Source organism: Blennius ocellaris (genome assembly GCF_963422515.1).
Source record: "Blennius ocellaris genome assembly, chromosome: 19".
Lineage (NCBI taxonomy): Eukaryota > Metazoa > Chordata > Actinopteri > Blenniiformes > Blenniidae > Blennius > Blennius ocellaris.
Genome location: NC_137668.1, coordinates 17,054,503 through 17,080,888, shown reverse-complemented (window position 1 = coordinate 17,080,888; position 26,386 = coordinate 17,054,503). Strand labels below are relative to the sequence as shown.

General features: G+C 41.4%; 1 protein-coding gene across 1 annotated transcript in view; it reads right to left on the bottom strand.

Moving 5' to 3' along the window:
- plxdc2b (plexin domain containing 2b) overlaps positions 1 to 26,163 on the bottom strand; it is a 93,816-nt gene extending 67,653 nt beyond the window's left edge. Inside the window, exon 1 of the mRNA XM_080515010.1 lies at positions 25,992 to 26,163. Coding sequence (XP_080371136.1) covers positions 25,992 to 26,079 — 88 coding nt within the window. The 5' untranslated portion in view covers positions 26,080 to 26,163. The remainder of the gene's footprint in view (positions 1 to 25,991) is intronic.
- Between the last annotated feature and the right edge of the window lie 223 nt (positions 26,164 to 26,386).

Sequence of the window (26,386 nt, the reverse complement as noted above, 5' to 3'; positions counted from 1 at the left end):
CAATACAGCAGATTATATAAAGCAGTTATGGTCCATCATATGGCTCCTCTGAATCTTCAAGTTCATGTACAAGTTGAATACATGTGGAAAGAATCAGCAGCACATAATCATCATCATCATCATCACATGAGTGTTTGTGTGCCAAGATCAATATCACACATCTCTAACCTATCAAAATATGATGATATTCAGTTTTATGAGAGTAAACTAATGTCAAGTGCATCATTTATGTGTGCAAACTCAAAACAAAGGTAGAAGTCACAAAAAAAAAATCTTCCTTCACTGGAGCAGAAGCTATGGGAACTGCATTAAAACAGAGGTTGTACACAGTTGCTTAAAGATGGTAGTACTCACCTCCCATTAATCCTACCATCCAACCAACTAAGATTGAGGGTTCGCGCTCAGTCGCATTTCTTCTGTGACAGGTTGCTATTGACTCTTCAGTAGATTTCGTTGTATGGTTTTATACTTTGTTATTGTACTGAAGTAGATTATTTTTAGATATCTATACTTTACTAAACCATCTCATTACTTCATACTTTTGCACTTATCCACATTTTGGACACTGTCCTTTCTTATTTTTACCTAAGTGAAGTGGTCATTTTACTTGTAATTCAGCTCCATTCACATCAGCCTTCCACCAAAAGTGTTGACCCGAATTCGACCCGGATAATTAACGAGATCATTTTCAGCACCCGGTCTCCAGCTGGTATAGTTGGGTTTAATCTGTGAGCTCATTAAAGAGAATTTCCTCTTGTGTGCTAAATCTGGCCCATTAAGGGGATAACCTGCTCTTTACCATTTGATAGTAATCGATATCCTGATCAATAAGTTGTGCTTTGTTGAACTTGCTTGGTTGAAGTCATGCTGATTCACCTGAGAAATAGCATCAGTATCATTGGCTAATTGCTTAAAATGTTCATATTGGATTTGTCTCATCTACAGAGCTCCACAATATTCTGTTAGAATTGATGGTTGTGGCAGAGTTACTGAAGCACAAAACACCCTCAGGCTTAAGTAGAAAACTCCAATAAAAGGTACAACTACCTTCCAGCATTGCTTTTCTCAGTGTGTTGTGGCTGATGTGCAGAGGACTCCATGCTTCCAGACAAATACCCAGAAGTGTCGACGCATGAATAAAACATTAAAATCTCCCTGCAGTAACAACCTACAACCCTCCAGATAGAACACAGGTCAAAGTAACAGGTGAGAGACCAAACTTGGGCTCTGACTGAAGCCTTTGTAGACAGGGTGTCAAGATAAAGTGAAAAATGAGATCCTATAAATACAGCGATGTCAATAGGTGTTTTATAAAGCATCTGTGGTTCAATGTGCCAAAGCTCGGCTATCATAAAAGAAGAAAACGGCAGGATAGGAAGCTGTCAGAGCCACTGTGCAGCAGGGAGGGAAGGGCCTGAGGGGATTCATCACGGAGCTGAGTTACTTTAAGCCACCGTATCTGCAGCAGGTACCATCCTCCAACTTCACATCACCCGTCTCTGCAGATTCAGCCACAGGAGGAATACTGCCGGAGGCTTTAAAGGCAAGAAACACAAGCCACATTAGTCTGAGACACATTGAGAGCCCATGCAGTATCTGACTGAGTGGTCAATTCCTAGTACTGCTGCTGAGCAGCAAACAGTGCAGACTGTCATCATCAACAGGTTGTGACAGGTACTTTGTCATTTGTGTCAAAAAGGTATAATTCTGTCCTTGCATGCAGAATGAAAGTTTGTTGTTTGACAGTGAAAATAATTACAGCATTAGCATACCATTACAGGCTGGCAGGGAGACAATGGATCAACAAGACTCCGCTTTGGTCCAGCTCCAACTGCAGCAACAATATTTGGCATGATTATACTTGTTTCACTAATTGATTTCTCCTTATTTTGCGACGAGGCTTCAAAACTTCATCTCAAAAATAATCGATCATAGGGGTAAAGACACCATTCATTATAGCTGTGGTCTATCTATGTTCATGCGGCTTCTATTTAATGCACAGGGAATCTGCAGCAGCTCCGTTTGGAGACGTTCGTCTGCAGGTCCTGCACACTACAAGGCCAGGTAGGTTTGTAGGGACTTGCCTCATGACACCACATGGCAGGCACTGTGTTAAACTCTCCGATGACGGACAACCTCTTTTACGATCTAGAGAGAGTACAGTTGTGTGGTGTGCCTGCCTTTCCCTCTAATCAATCTACTGTGCTGCGTTTATGACCCTGTCAGCTGGAGAAGTGGGTCAAAGCGCCCAAATACAAACCTGCCGAAACAAGCCAGAAACAGCTGCATCTGCTGATCTCAAACAATGACCCTGACTAACAAGCTTGTCCTTATGCCGAAACGCATTCAGAGGATCTCTGCTCTTTTTCTCCTCTCATGACAGCTGACATTTGAGGCAAACCACCGATACTTTGTCGGCTATTAATCAAGGCTCATGTGCATCCAGTGTCATGAACTGATTAACACCTGGACAAGATCGCAAGGATTTCTTGCAAAGGCACAGCCACAGATTCACTCATTCAGATGTGCAATAAAGTGTAGATGAGCATGAAAAAACACATAGTCCCTCCAGTTTGACATGTGGTAGCATCATCAGTCCTCTTGACGTGAGTGACTCAACACATGGAAGCCATGACATTCAGAAGATTTGCACCGACGTCGCCCTCAAGCACGAAGACTGCAATTCACATTAAAAAGACCAAACAACAATCGATACGATAATTGACGGGTGTGTTTCTGCTTCAGTCTCCACCCACAATGGAACATCAATGGTAGTAATACAATTGGGGGAGTATGTCTTTGAACATTTCATTGTTGCTTGTACACACTGAGGTTTTTCATATTCATTGTTCAACTGCCCCATTGATACTGATCCTGTCTCTTTATATGTGCCTCACCCTATTTTGTTTCACTTTATTCATGCGGCACTGTTACACAGCAGTCTAAACCCCGCCCCCCCCCAAAAAAAACCCCACAGCCAACAAATTATCCACCACATAAACTCAACTTTTTCATAGTTCTAATGCTTGGGTAGCAGCAGCTTTATTGATGCTATGAAAATGGTTTTAGCCCTTTTTGGCTAGCGACGTGTCTAGTTTATCTGCTTCCCTGCGAATTAGAAATCGGCGGTAAATTTGTTAATTTTGGGCTCACAAGCATGACATTAAAAGCCTCTTTCACCACCTCAGATGGGTTATATGCCGATATGAAGATTCAGTTAAAATAAATACAAAATGTGGAAGGGCAGTCTATGCACCTCCTTTAAAAACCTACGGGAGATAACTTTATTAAATATGAAATGTTTACAGTCTCTGTGCTATTCAGTAAAAAATAAATGATGTTTTCCTGGCTAATGGAGCCGAGATGATCCTGCGCTCCACGGATGTTTAGAGACCAACAAAACATCTGCAGGAGAAAAGAAGGGGAAGATGTGGAAAAATAGGTCTGGAAGAAAAAAACCAAATAAACAAGACATCCGCAAAAAATTCTGCTTTTTTTTTTTTTTTTTTTAAAGACTCAGCTTTTCGTGACAGGCTGTGGAGCGTGGGCTCTGTTTTTCTGCAATCACGCAAATGTGTGTGTCAACAGTTCCTGTTGATTTGAGTGAAAGAAAGGAGACTCAAAGGAGAAACAAAAGATAAAGGAAAGCAGAGTAGCATAAAATTCCAGGAGTTGAGAGAATATTGCTGACAAGAAAAATCCAACAGGTTTACTGAAAATAACAGAGCATCAAGATTTTCCCAGACACAACATTCAGAGTGTATACTTTTCTTTTACATGACCTTTTCAAAGCTGCAGCCATAAAACATTCATTTCATAGAGGGGCTCTTCCACTTGAATTGCAGTGAATGTGCATAACAGCTGAAAGTGAGCTGGTTTTGTTCCAGTTTCTCAACAGGATGAGCTCAGATCCTGATGTTGTTCCTCTTCGGATCGCCATCACAGCCGCTCTCCAATCTCCAACCGTTTAGTTCTTTTTTACAATGCCAGGCGAATTTTATTCCTTCAAGACAGATGGCCATCGCTGACTTCCTCCATTCAAACTGAATGCCAGAGAATGAAACAGCTGACAGATGGAGGCTTATCAGCACAACAGTGCAACATACGCTGTTAAATTGACTTATCATGATAACCGGCCAGTTCCAGGAAGTCTCATCATGTCCAGGCTCCTGCATCCTCGTGAAAATGATGCGAGTCGTCCAGTTTCAGGAACCAGGCCGCCATAAACACACAAGCCACTTGACAGATTGAGTATATCCACAATCTGAGCATATAACCCATGACCACCGAGACAATCAGGTCCTGTAGTGATCCCACTCCATAAAGAGAGTCGCCCTGACAGACAGGGTCAAATTATCACCGTCAATCACTCTGCAACCCACTTTAGCACCGGCACCAAATGGGACAGCCACGGTGTCAGGCAGACGAGGCCTTTCATTACATTCCTGTCACCGTGATCGTACCCTCATATCAAGCTGGGTGTGTTGTCTGTCATGTCCCAGCATGGGCCTGTCACTGCAAATCTGCCACGGGACACAAACACCCCTGGGGCGAGGCACAGAAATCCCAGAGTCACCCGGACTGAGAGATGATTTACCTGTCTGCATGCATGTTATAGAAATATATACAATACGTGAGCAGCGGCAAGTATGCACAGACACCACCCACAGAAAGAAAGTGAACTTCAGAAACAAACTGAGACCAAGAAGCAGCTATTGTATCCACATTTGATTGTTTTGCACAAAACTTGGAGCAAATAAAACACTTCAGAGTGCCTTTTAATCAGCTGTTTTCTTCAAAAACATTCAAGTCTTTCACGATAAAGCAAATGGAAAAAAAACACCCCTCAACACCACTTATGACAAGATGTCAATGTTGAAAATGTACCAATATTCTGAGATGTATCTAAATTTAATGGATTTCAAATCATGGTTTTGATTTTGCTTTCAGGCTTCAGATTTATTTTCTATGAATTGATCAAAAACTCCACTGTACTTACAATCTTCAATAGATGGACATTTAAACCAAGACTTGGTAGAGACCAAAACTGAGGCAGTAGGAGAAAATGAGGTACTATTGATTAACCGCATCACCACCAGAAGCACAACTTAATGACTATGTTACTTTAATGTCTAAGATAAGTTTCTGTTTCTCATCACCCTATTGGTAAGGTGCAAAGAAATATCCTCAGTCACCACTTTTATTAAATAAATCACAAACAAAAAACAACCATATGGTTATGAAAGTACAACTGATCTTATTAATTTTTTTGTGTTTTACTATTTCAACTATGAGAGAGCCACATGTCAAACTACCAAAAAAGTATAGGTTTGGACAGTACGAATGAGTGGAAGTTCAAAACAAGTGGAAAATAAAATGTGATTCTCTGGGTGGGTGAGATACAGTAATTAGTGTGTGCAGCTCAGGAGGAGACAACAAAGTGAACAATTTCCTGCAAACATTGGCGACACAAGCTAAAACAATAATACAGGAATTACTAAAGTTAATATAGAGCAAGATCTTCTGTGAAGTTTGAAAGAAGGTTTGAAAAATGTGCAGCTTATTAGCAGTTGACCACTGAACAACCCCCAGGAGAGTACGTCACTTCCAGTATGTGACCTTATTGAACATGTGCACGTGACACCACAGTAACTTTTAACGGTGCACTAAAAGAGGGCAGAAAGGGGAAAGTATTTACTTATAATATTAAACTTTTCACTTCTGTTGAAGCTGAATCATAAACTTTTATGCCTTTTCAGGAGCTCGTTGGGCGACAGATTTACACAACGATGTTTCTGAGGTTGAGAAAGTCCAAATATATTGTAACATTAGCAAAGAGGGCAAGAGAGAGAGAGAGAGAGATTACGTCTCGTCTGAAAAATGACAACCTTTATGAGACTCTACTGACCTTAACAGCTCTAAAAGCACCCTAAAGCTTTTCTCTGTCAGAGGCTTTTTGTATTAACAAAGATTTATCACTGAACGTTTGGTGGTCTGCAAAAGGCAAGATAAAAAGAAAAAAAAGACATCAGATTGCCAAAAGTGCCAAGAAATGCCAGACAGTTTGTTTACAAAAGGCAGCAGAATTATTAATATGTTTTTTTGGGATTATCGCTTTTGAAGCCACACACCAAATAATTAGAAACTTTCAAACTGTCCTGTTGACTTTCCAGGCAAAAATATTTAAAGGATTAAAATGACTCTTGGAGAAAAGCTTCTTTTCCTTTGAATCAGTGTTTCGAAAAGTCGATGAGTCTGCCTCTCCCGTGGGGCTACTGAAGGTCTTTATTGAAGCAGTAAAAGGTTGAGGGGTTACGTGCCTATTCAATCATGCATTTGCTCATCGATTAGAGCCTTTTTTCCAGTGTCTACCATATTTATATTTGCCTCCAAATAAAGTAATTGTTCAAGCTCTGTTGGAGAGGTTTTTTGGGCCAAAGGCCGACACCATGGTGCTCATGTCTTTACTCCTCCCTCACTCAGGCACACTGCATACTGATGAATTTAACCAACAGACCAACAGAAAGTCAGACAGAAGTGCTTTATTGCTGTGGGAGAAAGGTCTAGGGTCAAGTGCAGGGGCAATGCCATCATACTGGTTGCCTGCTCTATTAAGCAGACATAACATAACATAACATTCAGTAAAGCCAACTGAACGTGTCCTGCAAGTCAATGAAGATCAACACATGGTGATATTATTGTACGAACAGTGCTTCCAACTTTCAACACCATTTTTCACCGCAGTGACAAGCCAGGATTTAAACTGCATTCTAATTGACTCTGTGGGGCCTCTAAAAGCAAAACAAAACAAAAACAAACAAAAAAACATGATTTATTAACACCATTAATTCAACACTATTATTAATGTCCACACTTCGCCATCTCTGGTGTCACATACTTCCAGCCCAGGGCTGCACAGCTGTGTAGCGCAAGCGTGCCAACCTCACAGAATAATCTCCAAATTAGATTGCAGCCTTGTTGGCCTTTCTCTGTGGAGTTTGCATATTCTCCCACTGGTGTTCCTGAGCACTCCTCTTTCCACTGTCCAAACTCAGGCTTTTGACATGAATTGGTGACTATAAATTGCTCTTATGTGTGAATATGAGTGTGTGACTGTATTACTGCATTTACTCTGGATGGATAGATGGATTGATATTCCAAAACCATTCCACTAACATTCCTGTATCCTTGTTGTTGAATTACACCATTTTTCCAGGTTTTTTTTTTTTTTTTTTACTCACATCTCCAGTGTGGCTGTTTGGTGATATTATAAACTGTGGCTTTTTGGATGGCACAATTTGCAAACGACTACCCTCGAGCATAATCCACACTTCGAGAGGACGACACCTGGATGTTTTGCAACTTGCTGCTCAACTGCTGCAAGATTAATGTCGCCATGGAATCGCCAGGGCTGGAAAATCCATTTTAAACATCCAGAGGTTGTGGATGAATTGTGCATAGCCAATGCAAAACAGTCATCTCGTGGCACTTTTTCAGAGAAGAGCCCAAATTAAAATAAAACAAAACACTCCAATCACTCCACTGCCAACACCACATGACTGCTTAAACTGATACCACAGTAGCATGTCTGTCTACATGTCTGAATGATGGCCATTTGAATGTTTTTCACATAACAGCCAGTTCTAGTTAATCATTCTGTATTTCTTACCTAATGTGTACCTGGAGTAATCTGCCCCCACCGCCACCACTAGAATTGGTCTTTGTGTTGTTCAACAGTTTTATATCAAACCGAGACTCAGACGTATATAACAGTTCAGGTCATCTCACTGAAGATCACTACATATGTATTCTCATGAGTTTAATAGCAGCAAGATAAACTGTAAAGGGGTAAAGGCTATGGATACGAGCAAAATTGTCCTTCTCTGCACTTCATTTAGCTCGTCTGTATGTCCGTCTTCTTCTGAAATTTTTAATAGTTGGACCAATGGAGCAGTACGGCCAGTAGCTGTCAGACGGGGTTGAGATTACAATCCAAAACCAATGTCTTAGTGTAAGTGGAGCAGCTGTGTGCCACCTAGAGGTGTTGAAGAGTCTCACAGAACACCGCCACATGCCTCCGATTGTTCCCCGTTCTTATTATTCTGCTGTCGCTATTGTAGTAATCATTTATTTCTATTTCTTCTCTCTAAAAACAAAAAGAAAACCTCCACTCTTCTTAGTACGGTATGTTGAGTTAGAGCTACACTCTCTGGTTGACCGAATACTAAATCCAAAAGATTGGAACACATGGAAGTGTAAAAGTATATAATGATTTTGAGAGTCCACAGCAGCAGTAAAGGACAAAAGGTGCAACTATGATGAAACTGCTCACAAGTTTAGAAAAAAAAAAAAACTGGGGCAGGGATGGAAATTAGGCGAGGACACTGGGTGGGAGGGGAAATGAGAGCCAGAGAGATAGCAAGGAACAGATAGGACAGAACACCAGATAAGAAATCCAGGATGTGTGAATGCTCATAATACATTACGTGACCACCAGCTTATTAAAAACGTATCCTCTGTCCGGAGCTCAGGGTCATTCTGGACTCCCTTGGAGCAGAACAGGCAGCAGAGTGATTAAAGCTTGATGGAGAATCAGAGTCAACACCACAGCCCAAAAAAAAGGAGCAGCAGAACACAAACAAATGTTTTTTTTAACCCTTTATTCTCCTCAAACATGTGGGAGTAAGTAATGTGTCAATTTATTACTAAGGTGTGTCCCTTCAATTCCCTGTCATGAGACGACAGACAGACAGCAGAGCAGCTACTCAGTTGAGAAGTTTTGTCAGTCTGGGAATTAAAACTAACAGCAGATTGAGCACTAGGCTTCTGCCAATGGGGGATCTGACTCAATATAGGTTGTTGCTACAGGAAAAAGCAATCGTCATTCATCCCTTCTAAAAGAAAATTGTGCAAAGTTGTCCAAAATGAAAGCTAAGTTCAAGCCAAGTGCATTTGCCACAATTTTGTGAAAATTGTTTGTGAAAATCTGCAGTAAACCCATAATTTACACACTGTGCAGCTGCATCTGTGCACTCTGGATGAATGTCAATGCAGCAGCTTTTCACATAGTTAATTTTTCCTCCAGATCTGTTTTGGACAGAAACTATCAATTCGCACAGCAGGAGTCAGGACGGACTGGAAATAAAAAAAAAACAACAAAAAAACCAAAACAAGCAGCATATTGGAGATTCCATAAGCTCACTTTTTGAAAGCTTGCTTTTTTGGGGGGTTAAAAAAAAAAGGGGTCCTACAAATCTTTTAATCTGTTTTAATTGCTTTCGAGGAAGTTAAGGTACAAATGTCTTTTGTTTTGGTCTTGAATTTCAATTACTCAATCCTCCTAATTCTGTGTGCAACTAAACATTTATACTTTTTTTGTACGTTATTGTAGTTGAATTGGTGCCCTCACTTTAAAAGCAATATGAGCACAACTTGAAGAAAACGGGTTTTGGTGCACTGATATGGTTTAGCATCCTCTTATAAATCTCAACATTTAACAAATAAATGTGGTCCTGCACTGTGTTCATTAGATGAATAAAGAGCTACAAATGTATTTTTTGTCTCCTGTCTAGTCTTTTTATTCAAAGCCAGGCCACAAGCATTTATATAAACGAGGGAAAGGCAAGTGAGAGAGCTGCTGTCTTTCTTTCATGGTGCAGTCGCTTGTCACGAACGTCCCACCATCAGCCAAATCAAGACAAGGATTTCAAGTCACACACCATAAGGCAATAAAAATCCTGGAACTGATACAGACTGATGCAAAAAAGATGTATTTGGGTGGCATTAAAATAATGTACTCAAAGGTTACACCATTAAAAGAGGAGCCAAAAATGCAGAATTTTCTTTGCAAAGAATGAACCCAAAGTGACCATCTGCTCTGAATCAGCATCAAACACAGGGACGTCCCACTCATTTCAGCTCAGGGGACACATAAAATCCAGGTTGTCTTCCACTCTATCTGCCAGTATTTCCCTTCATAATAATGTTGGTTAAAAAACTGTGGCTTCCATGACCCCTTGCACATACTGTAAACGCACGGCAGTACATCTGTCTGTTGAAAAAAAATTGTATTAACATATTTGGATTATAAGGGCTGGGACTTTAACACAATAATTTAAATCAATTATGGTAAACATTATATATATAAAAAGGTATGTATTTGAAAATTTTTACACACCAACAGAATATTTCTCATTGCACCTGAGAAGGTTCTTTTCAACTCCTGGCAAATCAACCATGTAGACAATAGACCCATCAGACCATAAACATAAATAAAATATAAGTAGTAGACAGGCACTTTGTGCATACTAGATGAGGATCTGAAGAAGTCGATAAAATAATCATAACTTGCTGATTTTTCAGCCCGTTATCATCACGCGGTTTGGATTGTTACAAATGGTAGGCTTGCAGTCTGGGACTGCGGTGGAGAAAAAGTGCCTCTAACATAACCAATACTACCACACCCAGTGTTTTACTATGAAAAGCCAAATTTTTCATACACAAAGGGATCATCACTGTATAGGTCTACCATTTAGAACAAACCAAACTAATGTATTAACAAGTCCGTGAGTGACAATCTTCTTACTCAATAGAAATAAATGCACTGGTGATGAAGCAGATCCTCATCCAACATGGCGGCCTCAGTGATGCACAAGCTCTAATTGCTGCTGCAATCAATACGGCCTCTACTTCTATAATGTCTATGACACCACCGCTAATGTTTTTGAATTATGCAACGTCCCCTTGACATGCTCGTATTATCCATCAAATCTCTGATTTAACAGCTACTGATGCACTTGGTGACTCAGCAGCTCATTAACCTCAAATATGACTCGCATATAATAAATTCCCTTTTAGTTATGGACTTTATTTACAAGATCAGCCACAGATCACTGACACAATCACAACCAATGCCGTCAGCAGCCATACAACATGCTCATCCTTCGGGTTCAGTGTGTTGATACTTGGCCACACATGCGGTTTGTGAAATGGAGGACTGAACCGCCAATCTTGAGAATGGAAGATGATCCACTCTAATAATTGACCAACAGCTTCTCCAGACAGTTCATAATTAACATACATGAGATAAGTAAGTATAAACAGAGCACTTGTACTGTAGGGGCACAGAGAGACAAGACTAGATAGATTCCCAAATTCAGCAGTTCCGGTTCTCTTCTTCCCTTTCTGCTTCTAATTACTTACAGAGATGATGTGCAAACAATAAAACAGTCTTTCCCTCTGCGTACAATCTGATCGGTTCCTCTGAGCCGAGCTGATCCTCTGAGCTGCTGAGGGAAGGACTCCCACAAACCATCCGCATCTGCTTGTTAAACATCTGCCAAGTCACAAAAAATGCAATTATCTTAAATATTTAGAAAAAAAATGACTGAAAACATTAAAACTCTCAGGTCAGTGTGGGCTGTTTCTTGGTCCTGTTGCTGCAGCATCGTTCAGGTTTTTTATTCCACTTGGATGGTTTTCAGTTGTTTTGTTGTGCTCGATTGAGGAGACAAACATTTTTCTTTCTTTTTAAAGCCAGCCCTCTAGATTAATCATTGTCTCAGCATCAAGCATCCTTTAAATCTAGTGGCCAAAAAGTATGGCACTGGCATCACAATGACATTTAATAGCATTTGCAGAAAAAAAAAAAGCAAAGTCACAGCGAGTGACGGTAAAAAAAAAAAAAAAAAAAAAATCATGTTGTGTCACAAACACCAGAGTGATTGTCTTTGTGGCAGCACAGGGAAGATGGCTCATTGGAGGAATAAGTAACAGATAGATGCTTTCAAAGAAAAAGCCAGCACGGCTGCCAGGCCATTTGGGGTGAGCATGTGGCAAAAAAAAGGGACACTGAATAACTCATTTATATTCATATCACCTGCTCACATTTTCAGTTTTGGCTCCTTGTCGATAGATAGGATTTTCAGGGCGTATATCACGAGTTTGGCAGCTCTCTGGGGAGAGGGCATTTCATTTGACCCGCATTCAATATATGCTTGGGAGCAGGTCTTTCTATTGAGCCAAAGACAAAACAGGCGGGTATATTTATTGCATCACAGATGTCACATTACATCCCCACAAGTCGTTATTTATCACATTAATAAATGTGTTGTGATGAAGTTTGGGTTTGGCAGCGGGCAGGTCTCGGGCCGCAGTGCGTTGGCACCTTCGCCTCGCCCGGCGTCTGCGATAGCAGAGACCTTCAGGTGATCGGGGAGCCGGCCAGACGGTTAATCAATAGTGGGACCTCTGGAGGCCGAGACACTTAAATGCTTCTGGTTTCTGTGGGACACCACAGCAATGATAAACCTATGAATAAGACATTTTGGTGTGACGACAAGAACAAAATGAGGCTGAAGCTTCTGAAAAGGTAGATTTTTGTTTGTATTTGTATTTTAGTTATAGAATCTCAGAGGGTATACAACCAAGAGTATTAAAACACACTGAAGAAAATATTTAGATATAAATATAACACCAAAATAAAAAACAAAACAAAACATGATGCTTTAGTAAAAAGTAATTAAGCTATTGTTTCAGGCCTTGCTTACATGACACATTCATTTGGAAATGAAAAACTTTGCGTTTTGGGGTCTGTTTATGAGACGGCTGTGCTCAGAGCTACTGAAAACACAACTTTTTGGGGGACAATGCAACTTTAATAGTAGTTAATAGTTCTTTGGAATATGTGCAAGTAGATGGACAATAACAACAAAGTTTTCCTCCAGAATGTCATGACTCTTAGTCCATATTCTCCTGGGACTTGGTGGTTTTAGAGTTGATAATCAATGTAATAACAACCAGTTTCGTCAATCGTCGAATATCCATGTGCTCCCTTTGTTAATGTTTAGAGCATATTGTTCTCTGCGTGCATGCGTGGATGTGGTTTTATTACAAAAAAACAACAACACCCACTATTGTTCAGAAAAACTACATATTTTTCAGCATATTTGTCATTTTCCACGTAAATGGACATTTTCAAAATGCTGCTGTGTAAATGTGAAACTTTTCTGAACTGAAAATGGAAAATCAATGCATTTTAATTTGAAAAGTTATGTAAGCAGAGCCTCATTAACTATTTGAATTTTGTGGAGAAATATATACAATATTTTTGATTAATTTGCCATGCAGAGAAATCAATTAATAAAATCCTTTATTAAAATATCGTGTGAAAGTCATTACAGTTGTTCAATTTGTATCTATTTCATTATTGCATCCCATGAATATTCTGTGCTCTGGGCTGTTATTTCCTTAAATGTCATTTTTTGTGTTTATTTGTTGCACTATTTTGAATAAAATACATTAAAGGAAAAGCTTTTAATGTTTGTTTTTCTATACATACTTGATCACCAAAATGTGGCATTTTTGCAATGGATTTTTATTTTTTGTTTCTTAAATAATTATTACAACTTTGTGTATTGCAAGTTATTGTGTTTTAATGCATTTCGTGCAATCTCTTAGTAATATATTTCTGGAGTATTCAAAATGTGTTTTTATCTCATTATATATACATGAATGTTTAATTTTAAACATTTTATGGCTGTATTTTCGAAACCACTTTGAAATGCTAAAATGCCATCATTTCCTCCTCCTGGTGTTTTTGTTTGTTTTTTTTTGTTGTTTTTTTGCAGTTCTGCCCTTTTACAACCATTTAGGCGAATGTAAAACTTTACTGTTACTCATATTGATCGCTGTCTTACACTGCCACCCCACCTGTTTGAGAGGAGGGCACATTTATCACCTCTGCGCACTGGTATGAATAACATCTCCATAATTAAAGTGCTCATAGTAATTCACTAGCCGACTAATTAGTGAATTTCGGAATGTGGGAGACAAAAGGCCTTTAAATAGAAGTCAGTTACTACTTTATGAAGCGGTTAATGCTGAAACCCTCCATAACAAAGGTTGTTTCTCATTTTTTGAGTACAGGACATTGTTAGCTGCCTGAAGCGATTGTGTTTTAACATTTTATTACATTTTCATTTTATTACATTCAGAGGTAGAACAGCCCAACATTCCTGAGGAGGTGACAGATTGTTCAAATTCGGAGGTGAATATCTTTCTGTGAAACTCTCTCATGGAACACATCAGCTCATGGGATGGATATTATTGAGTCACACTGTCATCATCTCTCAATTTTCACCAATTTTGTCTCTTTTATTGATAGAAAAAAAACATTTACTTTGAGAAATTCACATTTATACACCTTGCGTGAGAGAGCCGTCAGCCCAGAGCCACATCCACAGTGTGATATACCGTGGTCATAAAATTGATGTGTGTCGTTGCTTTGTGGACCATAACGCCTCACCCTGAACTCCCCTCGGGTCGGCACACCTTCTCTCTAGGACTGTACAAGAAAACACAACTCAACTTCCACTGTCAGTGTCGGACACACGGCTGGATTAAAGACATGAGAGGAGAGGGTCTCCCTACCTGGGCAGAGCCCAACAACAGCTACCGTCTGGTCTGTCCCACCTTTTTCAACACTCACACACACACTTGAGGCTCTTACACCTTACAATTCATCACCACAATGACTCAAAGCGAGCCTTTGTTCCTGGCTCTGTGCTTGAGGACTGTGTGAGACTCTCTGCCAGTAAAGCGGTGGAGAGGAAGCCTGAACACCTGGCACACACCAAACAACATTTACCAGAACTACTTGTGGATTTTGGGAAAAGGGGGGGTAGCTCACTTTTGGTAAATCAAAGTTGTGAAAAAAATATGTTATTAACAAGTAGGGCTAAACGTGGGTCCATTAAATATCTCGCTTTGCAGAAATGAAGATAAAATCTTTTTATTGTTGGTCTGTTGGAACATCTTTGTGTCAACACAAAGAGCAGGATTGTTCAGTTCAGGTCATTCAGCCACAGGTTTTATAGCTCCATAACCAGAACACAGTGACTGCAGGAGGACACAATTCAACACTTATGGCCAACTGAATAATTATAAATTCTATTAAACAATCACATGATTAATATTTGTGAAAATTGGAGTTTAAAAGGAATAGAAAATCACATCAAGCATGATAACATTAGCATAATGTCAGATACTGTTTTCCATCACAACATTATGCAAATGTTAAAGACTTAAACTGCTTCATTCATAAACCAGGTTCTTAGCATCCCTTTTTCCTAAATGTGGAAGAAATTTTTTTTTATTACTCCTTTTAAAATTGCCAAATTAACAAAAAAAAAGTGTCCGTTTTAAATTTCCTGCCCGTGTTGGATGGGTCCTTCATCACTGGATCTTTAAAAGTTAAGTGCACCGTCTGGGAGCACAAAGTTTCAAAATACTCCTTTGAATTTACTTCAGGCTTGGGTGTCTGCCAAAGCAATAGATTCAACATCAACAACATTTAATTTAGATACTTTGAGCCAGAAAAACACATCTTGCTCAGTTCCATTTCATGGTAATACTAGTACAACTAGTATATCATTCTTGCAAATATACTGTCATATCAAGTTTGTCTCCAATTGTGTCCAGTGTATCGTTTGTCCCACCTATAAATGGGATTTTCTGTTTTCAGGATATTGAATATCTAAATAATGTTTGATCAATATATGTGGTGCAAAGACATAAATGACAGCATGTTCAAGTGCTGCAACCTTCATCATAAAACCAGAGCACAAGTGACCTCCTGTTTACAGCTTCAGGATGAGCTCAGCACAAAGTTAGAGGGTCAGACAGCTGGGACACTCTCCGCCTGTCCAGGACTATAAACTCTAAACAGCAAACCCCACTGACCTCCAGAAACTTCTTTTGGTTTCTGGGAAGACTCGGTTATCCCCGTTTTCCTGGCAGGTTCCGACTCCTGAAGGGTCATTTGATGAACAGCTGAAGCAAGCGGAAAGCCTCGCAGATGTGTTGCAAACGGCACTGTTAAAGCTCTGTGACTCATTGAGGGGGAGGATTTACCAAAAGAGGGCTGCAGAACAATGCTGATCGTTCTCCTCACAGCTCCATAGTGGCAGATAACAAAGTCCAATTCTAATTCCCGGAGGCTACAGAGCCCGTAAATCTGACTCAGTTTGGACATCAAATAACAGCATTGAGAATACTGAGACATACCTCCAAGGCTAAATAACGGCAATGTGGTCAGTAGAAAAGCACAAACCAGAATCTCACACACCCGCTCTGCCAATCTTTGCATTATGAATGAAAGGCAGCCAGCAGAAAACAACTTTGATACCATCATCAAAGTCACCCTCATTTCCCCGTCGACCTGCACAGAAACATCCCGGTGGCTATAAAACTTTTCATTTCACCCAAAAAGCACTCCGGCCCATCTCGAATTGTGTGTTGCATTGTGAGGAGCATTGCCGTGGGGCATACTTGTTCTTTGTCAGGGCGTGTTTGGGAGAGGAAAGAGAAACTCCTGGACAAGGGGACGTGGAGACACTTTCCGGGCAGGGAAACAAAGACGGTGCTGTTGGACCTACAGCGAGGAAAAACACAGCAGCGTCTGCGGGGATTGGCTTGGCAGTGCACAGACCGTTGTTTGAAGGTGCACGAGGGTGCACACCACGAGGAAGCTAATCACTACAAAGGCTGCAAGTTACAGCAGGCAGGGAGACGAGCAACTGTCTACATGCTGTAAAACTGGAATTGATGGGTTGTGCAGGGAGCATGCTATTAACATGATAAAGAGACACACACAAAGACATCCTTCTCATGGGTTAGAAACCCGGTTAAATGGGATTGCACTGGTGCTTTACATTTTGCTGACACAATTTACCTGAAGAAATGCAGAGAAATCAATTCCCAGAGTGAATCAACTACGGTCTGGTCAATGGATGTTTAGATTTGACCGCTCTGAGATATCTTTGTTGAAGGGCTTTGTTCACATTAGCCAAAGGTTTCTTTTTTTATAGAAACATCAATAGCAAAACCTATGTGAAGTCAAAGTGGCTTCAAATAAGACTCAATTGTTGTTTCAATCATTGCATTTAAGGTTTGCTGCAGACTTCAATTAGCTTCCATTAGAGTCAACAGCCAATATTATTCCAGCATGCAGTTGACTGTGTTCAACTTGTATGATGTTCAGTAAATCACATTGTTAGTCAGACCTTGACATCACATGCTCTGCTCGTTGTATGAAAAAAAAAGTTCTTCAAAGACATTAAAACCATTTCAACGTAAAGGCGCATCTTGTTGATTCTATAATTTGGAGACATTTGTGGATCATATGGAGATGAGCAGATTTAGTCAAAAACCACCTGACTTGAGACAGAGTCAAGACTAGTACAAGAGCATCCCAACACTTTAAACGGCCGACACACAGTCAAGACTAAGACCAAGACCTGTGGACTCAAACCTGTACAACACTAGCGTCCACTGCTTCCTCTTTGGTTATAAAACAGACTAAACAATAGAGTGACTCACATCAAAATGTTCTGGAAAAATGGAATACTTGGAGTAAACAAATTAGTGCTAAATGGTTAAGTTACTTGTGCCACCAACACAACCCACACTAATCTTTAACCAACATGCTGCTTCCAGCTGGTGGGAGGTTAATTTGGAAACTCAAAATAAACAAGTTGCCAAGACAAAATTGAATTTCTGGAACAAACGTCTTAAGTTACCAAACTTCAGCAAATATTTTCAATCCACACTGGTAACTTGGACCAAAAGCTCCAACTGGAAGCCATAATAGTTGCTTTATGACATACATGATGTGACAGAACTTCCATAATAAAATCACGTTTCTCTGCCTGGAATCAGTTACAGAAAATACTGAACCTCAAGCAGCTGCTTTCACTGAAAGCGCTCAATCGATTTTCTCAAGAAAAGGCCGATGAAGGGACATTCAGGAGTAATGCTGGTGGTTTGATCTCCCACCTCAAGTTCAATATGTGTCGAAGTGTCCTTGGGCAAGACGTGTGTGTTTCAATGAGTGAATGCAACCAATATTAAAAAGCGCTTAGGGACTACTGTTATATAAGTAAAGTCCAGTTTACCATTTCAATAGCTACAGCTGTTTGAAGTTATGCAGATTTCTTTGACTCATGTTTAAATGTTATGCGTTTCAGCTTCTCTCTTTCAGTGGATCGTGTGATCTGCATGTTTGATTTGGCACAAGTTTTGTATGAGACATCCTTCCCGAGGCAACCTGAGCCTTTCAGGGTTAATTTTAACGAGATTAAACCTGCCAATGTGAACACCCAATAAATTTGACTCACTTGGACTCATATACTGTTAAAGCTTGAAACAGAGCCCTCACTGCACAATCCAACCGCCTTCTCGCCCGCTCCCTCCTCTGCGAATTTTAAAAAGACTGGAAACTGCTGCATGGGGACCGACAGACAAGCAGGCGTAGATACAGTGTGAGAGGTGAACGCATGCAGCAGCATGCAACAAACCCCTCTGAGTGACACTTGTTTCTGTTTGACAAAGACAAGCTGCAGCTCCCGCTGGGTTCAGGATATGAAAGCAGGGCGATGTGACGGACACCTTATCTTTCTTCGGCACGCCTGGACGGCCAGAAAACGTCACACTCCGCGCTTTCCTCCGTGACAGACATACGTGTAGACACTTTGTTCTTCCCTTTGGAGAGCCGCTTCTTTCAACTTTCTCCAGTGAGCGCGTCAAATCTGTGGCGCCTTCCCATCACTTCGGTGCAGGTGCCGCATGAAGAAGCAGCAGCGGGGACTGCGCATAATTCTCACATTCGAGCAAGCCGAATTATGTTGTGACGCACAGACACAGTACAGGCACCTGCTGAGGTCTGTGTTGTAAAAAAGGAGCTCGAAAGAGGTAAAAAAAAGAAATTAAATCACTTCAGCTGTTTCAGTAAACACAAACAAAGGAGAAATACACCTGTCAAAGAGACGTGCGTGCATGAAACTGCACTATATGTGCTTCATGTTATTATTTCTTTCAAGATGTTTGAACAGATTTTTTGTGAGCAAAACTCCCCCAGTTATAAAACCCACAGCTGGGTGTCCATCAGATATTTGATGCTACATAACAGATACAGTCCAAGATCATGAACTTGATGTTACTATCCTCCAGTATCAACCACTTACTGGAGTGCATCGGGTTTCTAGGTGGCGGTGTCTAACCCCTTTAAGACCTGCCATGGTTTAATGAGTCGCGAGAAAAGACCCTGCATAAACACCAAATGAGCCAATGTAAAGAAACACGGGACAATAACTCCATGCTCCAGCAGCCGTCAACTTTACAGGCAAACCTCAGTGGAAACACTCTGCAATGTTAACGAGAGCTGGAATAATTTCAATAGAAAAAATGCAAACTGAATAAGCCGAGAACAAATACCCAGTGGAAACCACGCAACATTTGATATGTTGGTCCGATAACTAAAATGATTAACCATGTGCGTGAAAGTACGACCTAATGTATAGACCATCTGCACCAGATTTAATCTGAGAAACTCAGAAGAGGGGATACACCAAATGATGGACCAAGTGCAAAAAAAACCTGACAAATCCTATGGCAACATGCATTTTCACATGTGCTAATATCAAAAGAAACATGAACAGTAACTGACCACTGATATGGCTCATCTTCCAGGTGACCCCACCTGAAAAGCGTTAAAGAAATTCTGATCGTTAAAAAGACCAATAGTTCAATTTATCCAAGATCATGCCTTTAGAGGATTGTAGAGGCCAACGTTTACACATTACAAACCTCCATCATTATTGACTTTACACATGAAAAACAAACTTAAAAATAATCAATCAACTATTAGTCAAAGCTATTTTACCCCAAATGGAAACTTCTTTCATCTCAGTTTTGCTCACAGGTTTACTTTATCAGGACCGATTGACTGACTAACAATAGAAGATCGAGAAAAAAACTTTGCCTGCTCTGATGTGTATTGATTTCATGTTATGCTATGTTATGTTATCCATCCTGTCTTGTATTGAAGGTTCAGGCTGCTGGTGGTGGGGAGATTTTCTTGGCACAATTTGGGCCCTTCAAATTGGTTTCTTGAACATGAGAAAGAGCTCACTGCAGTTGCCTCCACCCTCCCCAGATCTCAATCCAATAGAACAAATTTGGGATATGATGGAACATGGCATCATAGATTTTTCAGCAAACAAATCTGGAGCAACTATGTGAAGCTACCATGTTGATATGAACCAACATCTGAGAGGAAAGTCATCAGAAGTGCAACATGACTTATTCAGTGAATTAATTAGGGACATAAGTTACTAATTACACTTTTGTTGCCTCATGGAAAAGATGAGCTTTGAGTCAAGCGGACAAATACATCATCATCGTGCATCAAGGAACAACCACACAAAGTTCAGCACGAATCAACAATTTCAAACATTCTCCTAATTACGGCATACTTCACCTCCCGCTACTTTATTGGAAACCAATTGACGTAAAAACTAAGCAGCCTGTTTAACTTTGAGGAAATAAGCAGATGAACAGGCCATTAAGACTTATTTAACCTCTGCATGACTGGTTGACTTCAAAGCCAATAAAAGGACAGAGAACAGGAGAAGTTTCCGTCATTCCTGCTGTTTACATTTCTCCCTGTAATCTGTGTAATAGTCGATGAGTTTCTTAGGTTTTCCTCCATCTTTGGAACTTTGCATATTGGCAAAGAGAGAGACAGAGCTGCTGTTTCCTGAGCCTCCTCCCTCTAAATATTACCCTCTTGTTTTTTTTTTTCCCCCTGGAGGCCGAGGAAAACATAACGGGCCAGGAGCTAAATAAAAACATTTTACTCGTTCCACAAATCAGATGACGAGCTAACATCTCTTGTAGGGCAGCTTTCTCCAGCAGAGTCAGAAGACGGAGCAGATAAGATCCAGACTGTGGTCGGCTGGCAGCTCGTCTGAGGAGAACGGATGTTTATCCTGAATGGAAAAATGCTTCTCCTCTGGGTGAAACACTAACATCCAGATTCCTTTTTAAAGTCTCTTGCCTCCAACCTTTTCAGAACCTGTTCGACAGAAATGATTTCATGCACAGGTTTTCTGATCTCATTTGACAAAAGTGATCTCACAGAGGAGAGGGTTCCAGAAAGTGATTACAGCCACCTCAAAAGGAAAACGATAACTCAGTCAGAGCGCCGCTACAATGTGAAGTGAAGGAGCTTTTGAAGCACATGAAAGACAAAGAGAAAGAGGCTGAAGAGGAGCTTAGCTGCGTCGGGCTTCATTAACCAGTGGCCTCTTGGCTCTTTGTCTCTGAGCTTATTGAACTCTGTGTGGCGCTTCGGCCCTCTCAAGCCACCGGGCTGAGCTTCTTCATGGAGTTTAAAAAAAAAAAAAACGGGTGTGGGGGGCGAGGGCCCGGCGTAACTAATGCAGGGACCTGCTGCTGCATGCTGGTGACGGAGGATGACCCTACCCCCCCCCCCCCCACCTCTGAGATGTATGGCATGGCCCGCTGTTGCCTCACACAGGGCAGCACAATGAGCCCGGCCGCCACCGCCGCCACCGCTGCCCCTCCCTGTCTGTCACACCCCCACCATCCTCATACTACCCCACCCCCATCATCCATTCATGGCAGCTCCTTTCAGCAGGTCATTCAGAGGGCCAATAAAGAAGCCAGCTCATTCTGCTCGCTCTGAAATGTGCAATGTCAGAAAGAGGGACAGGTTGGCGGACGAAACGGCGGGGGAGAGATTCCAAAAAGGCTTACGATCTCCTCTCCAGAGACCGAGTTGGGACTCTCATTTCAAATTTACGCACAGTCCATGTGTGCCAGCATCTCTTTGAAGGCCAAGAACAAAAAGAAATGCACATTTCTCATGAAAGAGGAACATCCAAATATTAAAACAATTCATGGAAATGTTAAAAATTAAATTCCCTTGCACTTCCAAGAAATTGGAGGCATAATGGTGAGAGGTCTGACCACACAGAGCAGATATCCCCGGGTTGAGTTTGCAAGTTGTCCCTGTGCATGTGTGAGCTTCCTCTGTGTACCGCTATTCCTTCCAACAGTCCAAAAACATGCATCTCAGGGCAACTGGCTACTGTAAATTGTCTATCGGCGTTAACGTAAGAGTGTTTCACTTTGGTGACCTGTCAAAACTCTTCCCTGTCTTCACCCAGACAGCTGGGATCAGCTCCAGCCTAGCTTGTAGAGAAGATGGATGGATAGCTGAATGGAGATAATGAGATGGCACATTGTAAGCACATAACCTGACAAGAATTAAAACATTCAAGACTGCAAACTGAAATGTGATCCTGATCGTGGACTCTTTAGGAAAAAGCTTAAGCTACACAATAGATGAAAGTAAAGCTCTACTCCTGGAGGATGATCGTCTTGCAGGTTTTGCATATTTTCCTAAATTTGTATTTCGGATATCTCATAATTAACAAAGTTTCTATCAGCCGTGTTTGCCCATAGTGACATGCAAGACAATGACAAAACATGGCTGCTTCAGCTGACCACTGCATCAACCTACAATTAACAAGAACACATATAACGCAACCACTTGGAAATGAACGTAAAGAATCATGATGAATTAGTTTGGATTTGCAACATCACAAGGCTTACCTATTTAAGAGACCTTGTTATCACGATCCAAGTGATTAAAGTATATTTTATTGATCCCCTAGGATCAATGCAGGGACCTGCTGCTGCTTGGAGCAGTGAACTGCCACTGAGCTGGTTGGAGTCAAATGTATTACACTGAAGGCAACAGTGAGATTCAAACCCTTCAGTTCCCAAGTCTGCTTCCCTAACTGGCCATCACCGCCTCGAGGCAGTAAAGCTGCTCTACTTTAAATTGTTGATTGTAAACTAAATTGGTGCGAAATGTTGCATTGAACACACTAAAATGGTAAATAGACTTCACTTATATAGTGCTTTTCAACTGTGTGAGCAGTCCCAAAGCGCTTTACAACTTCAGTCACATTCACCCATTCAAGCACCAAATGGAGGCTCCAGCCCTGCAAGCCATCGGGAGGAATTTGGGGTTCAGTGTTTTAGTGTTCAGTATTTTAGTCCACATGCTGAAGTACACTTCGGCATATGGACAGTTGGAGATGGGAATCGAACCAGCAACATGCAACATTCCAATTGGGAGACGACTGCTGCGTATGCATGGTGTGTTGTAGCTTAACCGAATGAAGGTGCACATGGTGGTTGGTGCTCACAGTAAAAAAAAAAGAAAAAAAAAAAAGTCATAAATCTGGTCCAGACCTTTCTTCCCAGGTACACTGCCCCCACCACAGTCCAAAAACAAACATGTTTAATCATCGTGCTTTCATTGTGATGGACTGCTTCATCTGTACTTGGCTAGGATTGGCTACAACACTCTGTGATGCTGAAGAGGATAAAGTGGTATTGACAATGAATGGATGTTCTAATGACTGCTACCTTAGCCAAGTCTCTTTTGCAAAGCACATCTTGATCTCAGTGGAAATTTGTGGTGAATATATAAAAGAAAAACACCTCAAATTCCTTCATGCTCTTTTCTAGTTATTTTTGTTTGCGACTTTGCTGCTTTGTATGCCCAATTATTTCTTATCTGAAAATGGGCAGAGGGTGTTAGTATGTAGATAAAAGCACCAAAGCACGTGACAATGACACTCTTTGAGTAAAAATGTTAAGAGAGAGACTTGCAGGCAGAAAAGCCAGTGCTTCCAGTATTTTCCACTTGGTGCAATAAAACAAGACGCTGGTGTGTTTGTGTGGCTCTTTGTCAAGCACACAAAATGTATATTTGATATTTCCATTCCATGTTATACAAACATTGGATGGAAAGTCACTTGTGTACAGTAGTTAGGAAAACACATCAGTGTTTTCTGCTCATCAGACACCTGTAGTGACTATTGATGAAAGATGTGGATTTGTAAGTCATCATATTTTTACTTGCACAGCCTTGGATGCAAAACACATCCGGAAATTCTCAGTGTTTCTCTGCATCTCGCATCCCCGTGTGCCTCTGAGAGTGCTTGTATGATTGCAGGGGCAGCTGGTGGCATTATGATGAATGAGAAGCTCTGCGCTGGAGCCGGAGACGTCGTATGGCTGTAGCCTGCGAGCAGATTAACCCTCTATCAGCCTCCTGGAAACCCAACTCCCAACATTCACAACAAAATGAAATTCCACACAGAGCCACAATCTTAGCACATTAGCAGCCTTCAGCACGGGCCTTTAAATCAGACCACATCATTACACGAGGCCAGACTCGCTCTCTCTCACGCTCTCTCCGCTTATTCCCCCAATAACATGTGCAGGCACTCTCTGGAGTCTAGTGGAACATCTCTTTTTCCACTTGGAGAACAGCACAGGAGTGCAAATTGACCCCAGAATCAGGCCCAATTTTCTGGGGGTGCCACTTCTGAGTGTTTGCTGGGTGAATGTCACAGAGGATCAGACTGAAAGCAAAAAAGGGAGAAAGCGGAGAAAGCGGGGAAACCCCCCCCCCAAAAAAAAAAAAAAAAAATCCTACGCACAAAGCTCACAGGATGTCGTGTAATTTCAGCCAGATGTGCTCCATAGCTCATCTAACTAATAAATGCAAGAAGGGGAAATGAATGCTTCAACCAATCCTCACATCTCAGGCTCTACTAGAGCTGCTGAGGCACTTCCAGAGGGTTTGAAGGCTCATCTCGTAGTGAGTTGTGCATTATGTGTTCCCACTGGACATGTGGAGAGAAGGGGGAGTCCACCTGTGCTCTATTAATACAAGCCTAGCTGAAGTGAGAGAGCAATACGAGAGAGGGTGTCAGTCCATGACGAGGGAAAAACCTCACCCAGATGTCTAAAAATACTGTCCTACATACGACCCAGTGTCCAGCTCCAGCAAAGGATACAGTGATAAAGCACTCTTGGACACCAAAAAAAAAATCTAAATTTTGTGAAAAAAAAATTTTTTTTCCAGCCAAGCAATGATGTCAAAAGCCGGAGGTGGATTTGGCTCACAAGTGCCAAAGCAAAAAGTTTGTGTGCAAATGGTTGAATAGAGTGATAGCATCGCTCGTTGCCAAACAGAGCTGTGCATTCCTGTGACTGTGGTCTGCACTCACACACGAGAGTTTAATTTACAGTCACTGTCAGCATACAAACATTTCTCCAACCACTATCTGATACGTGAGGGAAAAAAATCACTGCCAGCAATAAAGGCTCTGGGAAACAAGAGTCAGCCTGTGTGAACACAACTAATGCTGGCATGAACTTATTCCACCGACTCATCTGAGGGCCCAGCTGATGTGGGATGGAGGAGATCTGAGACGTGAACAACCTAAAAAAAAAAAGGTAGGGTAGCTTCACATTGGGGGACGCTTGCACCAGTTCTCCTGCATGGGCTGTTTTCTGACAGAGCAGAGGAAACACCTGACTGAAACCATTCTCCCTTCCCGATTATAACAATAAGACCTGCTCAAAGCTGTAGATGAGTACCAATTCCATCTCATTGGGTCTTCCAGACAGAGATCAGACATACATAAGTCATGAGAGAGAACAGCATGGGTTCCAACATGATGCACAAACATTTGAGAGTAGATTACTGTATCCACATCAGTAATCAGCTCAGCCTGAAGGCACTGCATGAACAAACATGGGATTTTTTTATTTAAAAAAAATAAAATAAAACAAAGCATTTCAGGGAACATTGCAGCAGTTGTGGAAATATGATGAATATGAGACTTTGATGGACACAAACCAGAGTAAGTTGGTAGGTCATGGCAGCTGCATTTACTCGAATTATTCCTAAAACATAAAAGAAACAGCCTTGGGGCGTGTACACACACACACACACACACACACACACACACACACACACACACACACACACACACACACACACACACACACACACACACACACACACACACACACACACACACACACACACACACACACACACACACCTGGTAAAACTGGGGTCCTCGTTGTGAGTAAATGTCATTCTCCTGCAGAAGCAGAGCACCTCCACCTGTGTGTGCATCACCCTCCCCATACATGCTTTGCACACAGACTTGTGCACAAACTTGGCTCATTAAGACGCCGGGTTTCCACATAACAATCTACTTCAGAGGCTTGAGGTGTTGTTCTCTTACCGTCACTGGTCTCTCCGTGCACATTCCCCACGCACTGCAAAACTAAAACAACTCCAAGGAGAAGGTCGATCGCCTTCACAGCCGCCATATCCAAGTTCCGCTGCTGATCTCTCCTCACAATCCCGGTGCTTTTTCTTATAATGGAGAGAAGTCTCTCTTCGTCAGGCACTCTCCGGAGGACTCCGTTGCAGGGGAAAACCTGCCTGCGCTCTGCACTCAGCTCGGTGTGCGCGTCGGGGTTTTGTTCCAGAGTGTGTGCCACACTGCGCGCTCCTGGGCTGGAAACGCGCACTCCGCCTCCAAAAGTCAAGCCAATTTAGCGCAATATTGGAAAAAGAAAAAAGTTCTGCGCGAAAAGGCACATCTCAGCCTTCACGCTGTGGTCTCATCCCATC